This window comes from Cyprinodon variegatus, unplaced genomic scaffold, assembly GCF_000732505.1.
Source record: "Cyprinodon variegatus isolate N-32 unplaced genomic scaffold, C_variegatus-1.0 Scaffold361, whole genome shotgun sequence".
Lineage (NCBI taxonomy): Eukaryota > Metazoa > Chordata > Actinopteri > Cyprinodontiformes > Cyprinodontidae > Cyprinodon > Cyprinodon variegatus.
In genome coordinates this window covers 679416-686740 of record NW_015150814.1, presented here as the reverse complement: position 1 = coordinate 686740, position 7325 = coordinate 679416, and the positions used below count along the sequence as shown (strand labels likewise).

The 7325-nt window shown below is 43.0% G+C and overlaps 1 protein-coding gene across 1 annotated transcript in view; it reads left to right on the top strand.

The window, feature by feature from the left end:
* LOC107091987 (GDNF family receptor alpha-4-like) overlaps window positions 1-7325 on the top strand; it is a 21356-nt gene that overhangs the window by 10674 nt on the left and 3357 nt on the right. Inside the window, exon 5 of the mRNA XM_015386249.1 lies at window positions 132-268. Within this exon, the coding sequence (XP_015241735.1) occupies window positions 132-268 (137 nt within the window). The remainder of the gene's footprint in view (window positions 1-131; window positions 269-7325) is intronic.

The following is a 7325-nucleotide window of genomic DNA, read 5'->3' as shown; positions in this document are numbered from 1 at the left end:
CACACACACATGTTTGTTCTGATATATGTAGTAGTGAGGAACATGCATCGCTACTCTGTCCTCAACCATCGCCTCCATTTTGGAGGTCTGGGCTCCATCATCTACTCACAGGTGGCTGTTTGTTTGCGCAGGTAATGCCATCAGCTGGATGGGGAGCCCCGGGTCGGTGCCCTCAGAGCCCACTCACCCTCCCTCCCCCAGACCCTCGCCTCTGGTTCATAAGGACGAGATGCTGAGCAGGAACCGTGTGCCTGAGCTCAACAACGACGTGAGTAAACCATTTTCCTGTTTCAGATTTAACCCGACTCACTGCCCGCCACTTTAGAACTCGTCAGAACTTTCTTGTCGTCAGTTCCTGGTTGCTTTTCAAGGAATATTTAGTTTCCTATTTATCTAGCAGACCATTGACCTAGAACCCAGACCCAGCCTCCTGGCACTGAGCTCTGTGGTGTTTCTAAGGTGTTCCTTCTAAGGTCGACCCTCAGATTTCTGATGACTTGTTAGGACAATTGTTTTCTGTAAAAGGTAGAATGTTGTGCTGTACAGTAGTAGCCATTCAAAATCTCCCCACTTTCCTTGATGGGTTCTTGGCTGGTCCTTGGCTGGTCCTTGGCTGATCCTTAGCTGGTCCTTGGTTGGTCCCTTACAATTCCTTTTTAAACATCACTCTTTGTACTAAAATGTTCTTTCTTTCATGATTTGTGGACATTAAAATCTAAAGAGAAGCATCACCTCCTGGTCAGACCCTGTAATTCAGTGATAGGGTGGAGTCAGAGTAAACCATTTGCACGCCTAGGAAAAGGCCAGTGGCTAGAAGTTGGAGGGGATTTTGCTGGGAGTCGCAGGGGAGTGGCTGCCATTCGGCTGTCTTTTGACTGGGAATGGCCGTTTTGAATGGCTGCAACTGTAACAAAAAACAAAGTCATTTTCTCACCTGTCCAAAACATGTTTTCAAGAAGGACTGAAGTTTAATTCAGTTCAGTTTGTCAAAAGAACCAATTCACCACGAAGGCATCACATCTTCCAGTCAGATTAAAGGTTAAAGGTTTCAAAGAAAAATCAGCTGCTTGGATCTCGTCATTGGGCAGGATGAGCATGTAGAGACAGTAGATATTCACTTGCATCGTGTGATTAACTCACACTGAACCTGCATGCACTGACACTAAAGAGGAAAAACTCCCTTTGAACAGGAAGAAACCTCCAGCAGAACCAGGCTCAGTGTGAGCGGCCATCTGCTGAGGCCGACTGGGGTTCAAGGAGACAGAAGCAGACATAGAAAAGAACATAGAAGCACTGATCCATTATCACTTCCTATGTTAGAAAAGCTAATGGTAAACTAGCTCCACTGGTTGCTGTCTGGGAATGAAACAGTTAATCAGACGAACTCTCAGCCAGTTCTCATGTCAAAGGATAAAAGAGAGAATATCCAGTTAGTCATAGTGGAAACTGAGCCCATAGCCAGGAGAGAAACAGGACTACACTGAAAAGCAGGCCGATCTCCAACATCTATAAACAAAGGTGTTGATGGCAGCAGCACAGCTGATATTTCTCTCCAGGATGGAGTCACAGCCAAACAGGAACAGACCAGATGAAGCTACTATGAGAAAAAGCAGAGAGAGCAGAACGTTAGAGATTGAACTAACAGATTCTGCAGAGTGGGAGAATAGAGATAGAATGAAGCAGAATGATGAAAAAGGGGTCCCTATGTCCTCCAGCAGTCTAAGCCTATAGCAGCATAGCTATACTCATACATTTCGGCAAACTCTAGTTTAGCTATTTTATGTATCTGTTTTCTGTGTGGTCCTCCTTGGTCTGCTGTTGTTTCCTCAGATTTTGAAGTTAATTTTAAAGTTTACAGTGACACCTGTGTCAACTTTAAAGATTTTTGAGGCTTATTCACCATCCAGACTATCAAATGACACTTAGCCTCAGTTTTAATTTTTTGTAATAATTTTGCAAACTGCAGACAAAGAAACACTGAGATCTCTGGAAATAGACCCGCTATCTTGATGCTGTTGGGGCTTTTATCACAATCTGGTTTATCCTTTCCTCCTGCAGTTCTGCTCTTTATTCTTAGTTTTTTAGGCACAAACACAAAACTAAGATTAACCCGACTTGCCACAGCTGAATGTATTAAGCATCATTTGCTTGAAATGATGCTTAATACCCACAATATATAATATAATAAATGATGCCGTGTATTTTGTCTATACTACCATTTTTTGAGTTTTGTATAAACTGATTTCAAATTAGTACTTTTTGTTAAATATTTTTAATTTTCTGTTGTCCTAAAACACACCTAGGGGATAAACAGGTCTATAGAAAACTATGTGTAAAAGCAGCAACTTTCTGGGAGAAACTTTGATGAAAATATCAAAGAGAATTTCCTCCAGGACTGTATACAGAATGAATGTCTCTCCAAACATACTGATCTATTCACAGAATATTGCAATTTCCGCTTGAAATGTGTAATGTTTAAAACAAAACACAATAACACCAAAAAAAAATAACAAGTTAGTTAGTTAGTTAGTTAGCATTAGTTTGCTAAATCAGGAACTGATTTCAGTTCAGACATCAATTTAGGACAAGAAAAACGGAAAGGCTCCCAGGAGCTCCATCTGATCCAACAGAATTGCGGAGAATAAGATATCAAAGCTGTTAGAGAGACAGACCAAAGGCTTCAAGCATGTATAAAAATGTGTGTCATGCTTCCAGATTAATATTTGTAGAGCATCATTCCGTTCCGCTCTGCGGTTCGTTGTGTTTGTCTGAAAACCAGAGCACCAGAGGGCTGGAGTCCTGCATCCTGTCAGGACTCCAGTGAAGTTCTACTGACTCCTGGTAATGACCCCATAAGACATACTGAGGCAACAGGAAGCAACCTCCTCTGCTCTGTTTCAGAAACTATACAGCTGTCTGGCCATCTTGTTGGGGTGGGGTGGGGAGTTAAAGGGTCTGTATTGAGTGAAAAAGATCCCTGTTTGTTATATGATGTGAGAAAATGAGATCCCAGTAGAACCAGTACCAGGACAGAGGCAGGAAACAATCTCCCATTTTGGTTTATTCCTAAATGAAGTTAGAAGAATTCAGGTCATCCAGTTCATAGTCATTTCTAAAAAAAAGTTGAGGAAGGTCAAAGTGTATTTCTAGGAGACGAATAAGCTCATCAGAAAGTGGGATGTAAATTCTTCTAAAACTGTTAAAAAACAATCCATTGGACTTTGTTTCCAGGTTTGAAGACGTTTCTCTTCCATCCAGGAAGCTTTTTCAATTCAAAATGTCAGAAATAGTGTTGAGTTCCAGGTTTTATCCAGCAGCACAACAAAGCCTTGTTTTTGCTTAGAAAACATTCAAATAGAAACGGATGAACTGGTCCCCCCCTTTGGAATTAGGGTCGTTTGGCTTCTTTGTTAGCCTGCAATGCCCCATACCTGTCTATGTCTCTGAAAGGGGGGTCGTTAAAAAAATTCCTAAGGACAAAACCCCCAGAACCGATCTGATTGGAGTGGTGTCTGCAGTTCAATGCAGTGAGGAATGCTGTGATCTTTATATTGGAGAAACCAAACAACCTCTCCACAGACGCATGGCCCAACACAGAAGAGCGCCCTCCTCTGGACAGGACTCTGTGCTACATCTACACCTTATGGACAAAAGACATTCTTTGGAGGAGCAGAATGTTCACAATTTGGATAAAGAAGACAGGTGGTTTGAGAGAGACGTGAAGGACGCCATCTATGTTAAGAAAGAAAAACCAACCTTAAACAGAGGGGGGGGACTCAGATTTCGACTTTAAAAAACCTGCAATGCAGCGATAGAGTTGATTCTTTTCCGCTATCATTGCAACCCCAACCCCTTTACAGGAGAACAGAAGACCTCACCTATTCAGCCAGGCCAACAATTCCCTCTAACGACCCCCTTTCAGAGACATAGACAGGTATGGGGCATTGACTGGCATAAAATCAAATACAAACAGCGTAAAAATAAAACAACAAGCCGGTCCCATCTAGGCGTCATCGGAGACAATGACACACGAATTGTGCTCCTGATGTCCAGTCTGCTCCGTAGCTTTGTTTTGGTCGCTGTAACTGCAGAAAATCCCGCTTCACAAAGATAGGATGTTATAGATAGGATGAGTCTTGAACTAATCTAACCAGTGCACCGACTGATGTAATTGGGAGAGAATACCGCAATTTTATATATTTTTCAAAATAAAACATCTCATCATATATACTTTTTTCTGTGCAGCCGGGTACCAAATGACCCACGGACCGGTACCGGTCCGCGGCCCGGTGGTTGGGGACCGCTGCTGTTGTATACTGTGATTTGTAGATTTGCTTTTGGGGAGGTTGTGGTTGATCTACGCGCAGCACTCAACCTGCTGAACTTTGGTGAACAGCTTTAACAGCTTAAACTTTGACTGAACCCTGAGATTTAGAGGACATGTTTACTGAGACTGCAAGTCTGAGTTCCTGATCTTGTTTCTGCTCCCTAGTGCAGTATCAGCTGTTGTAACCAGGGACCACTGATTTCAATAAATAGCGAGGAGAACTCTGGGACCACAGAGTGGGTTGGAGATTTGTAAGCTCTGCAGTCTCTTCCTACTCTCCTCGCTAGTCAAACTAAATTAATTGTCTTTGTGCCTTCTGTCTTTCCCTGTATGTATGTATGATGTTTTAGGTGCTTAGACCTGATATTTACCACCCCTACCGGGGAGGGCAATAAACATCTTAAAGTATCAGAAATATAAATTCCCAGCTGGCTGGGAATAGAATAGAACATAAAATCACTACATTAATTGGCATCCTACCTGGATGTGCATTGAACTTAATATCCCAAAACTAACAAAGAAGCCAAATGACCTCCATTCCAAAGTGGTAGACCTGTTCATCTGTTTCAATTTTCATGTTTTCTAAGCAAAAACAAGGCTTTGTTGGGCTGCTGTATAAAGCCTGGAGCTCAACGCTATTTCTGACATTTTGAATTGAAGAAGCTTCCTGGATGGAAGAGAAACATCTTCAAACTTGGAAACCAAGTCCAGTGGAATGTTTTTTAACTGTTTTAGAAGAATTTATGACTGTCGTGAGCTTATTTTTCTCCTAAAGATTTGACCTTCCTGACCTGCAAGATCCAGATTGTTTGTACCGCGGAACGTCCATCCAGGGGATTTCAGTCTTTCTGAGCTGGACTTTGCCTGTAAAGGCGATCAGATCCTCCCACCTGGCTAACAGCTGAGTTTTGGCCCGTCTGTGTTTTGGTTTCGGCGCTGTTTGCCTGCTGTCTGCCAGCCCGGTTATGTGCAAACTGTGGCGTGGGCGCAGACACGTGCTGGAAAGCAGCAGGAACACCTACAGTCTGAGAGCCCGGGCTTCTGGCTGCCCTTGTCCAGCTCTGATTCTCCAACGCGCTCCAATCCAATAACTGGCCTAGCTGTGGCAGCCTTGGCCGTGGCTCCTGCCTCTTCGGTTCCAGGCGCTGCCGGAGATAATGTGGGCCGGCAGACAGGAGGGAATTCCAGCTTTGCTCCAGCGGCTCGCTCTCTCCTCCTGCCTCGCTGCCTCAGTGTCGCTCTACCAGAGAGCAGATTAGATGAGGTGTTTGGCTGCTTGATTACTATGAATTTATTCATACCCATATGTCACCTGCCTGTTTTCCTCTCCCTGAAATCCTCTTCCTTCCTCTTTCCTGCATCCTCCTTTCAGTTCTCCTCCTTTTGTTTGTGTTTTCCTAAAGCCTGCGGTGGATGGACCTGTGCCTGGTCTCATCAGTCTGTCACTCAGACACTCATTTCGTCTCCCTTCAGCTAACACATTTCAGGGAACTGAAAGTTTCTCCTTGAAGTTTTGATCCCTGAAACTTTTCTCTGCTGTAGATTCTTCAGAGGATTTGGGATTTTATCCTCTTTGATTGTCTTTTGATGACTCGTTGTCTCTTTTACAGATAAACAGTTTATTCGTCCCCTTTTAAAAGACAACATAAAATATTTTTTAAAAAGCTCATCCTTTGGTGCTTACAGAAAATATTTAACAATCAGTTGTTCTAGAAATCTCCCTCCTGATAGAAAAAAGCTCAAATCCTTTGATGTAAATGTTGCTAAAAGTATTTGTCAGACGAGCACCGTTCTCCTGGGAACCACCAGTTCCAGACTTCATTCAGAGATGCTCCTCTGGTCTGCAGCCTGGTGGTGGGATCCTGCACATTGCTGCATTTGCAGACCAAGCTTTGATTGTTCCAGGTCCCCTCGACTTTGTCATAACATCTCTGAGGATGATGCTGAGGAGATCTATGGACCGAACCTGTAGCCCAGAGGGCCTTCTTAACAGAACCACCCAGGAGTTCACTGAGATCCTGAGAGTGACCCTTTTTTTAACAGATTTTTGTAGAAACAGTCTGGATGCTCCGGCGATACACTGCAAACAAATTATCTAAGCAAGTAAATTTTTCTTAGAACGAAACATTTTCTTTCTGAAATTGAGGAGGGAAGTGGGACACTTTGCCAAAGGAATAAGAAAATTCACATTTAAAATAAGAAAAAAAATTGTTCCATTGGAAAATCATCAAAAACTGCTCAGATTAAGCCCAAAAACAATATATTTTGGAAATTTGTACTTATTTTTTTACATCATTTTTGCAGTGTGTCCTCATGTTAAACAAAAACTGAAGCAAACAACCAAAGTTAGAGATCGGACCTGCATAAAGTCAGACACCAGTGAAACAAAGGCGACGTTTCACCGATAATGACAGGGGAGTACATAATTACCAGTACCTTGCATGCGCCTTGGGCTGCTCCAGATGTTTCTGCATATCAGGGAGGATAAACAGCTGGGCGTACCCGACACTTGCAACAGGCACAAAGCTGCACAGACTCATTTCCATCAAGGCAGTGATCAAAAAGAACACCTTTAATTCATGCTGTAAGCTAAACTTTCTGAAGTTGGTTAAAGGATCTTTGCTGCAGACGATCAAATGTGCAAATTTCCCTCACTGTTACCCAGACCCACTGGGTAACAGTGCTGTTGGATGCAAGAGTTTAACCTATAACTGGAGGATTGTGTCGTTTGCTCCTTGGGCAAGACACGTTAGCCACATTGCCCACTGATGGCAGTCTGAGGGCCCAGCAGGGCCTGTGTACAACCCCCTGGGGCAGTTGTTCCAATGTATCTTCCCACCATCAGTGTGTGCATGAATGGGTGGATGACTTAATATAGTGTAATGTGCTTTGGTAAAGTTTCCTGACTTGGAAAAACACATAAAAAAAGATAACACATTTAACAGTACAAAACACGTAACAGGTCAACACATGTAACAGTACAAAACACGTAACAGGT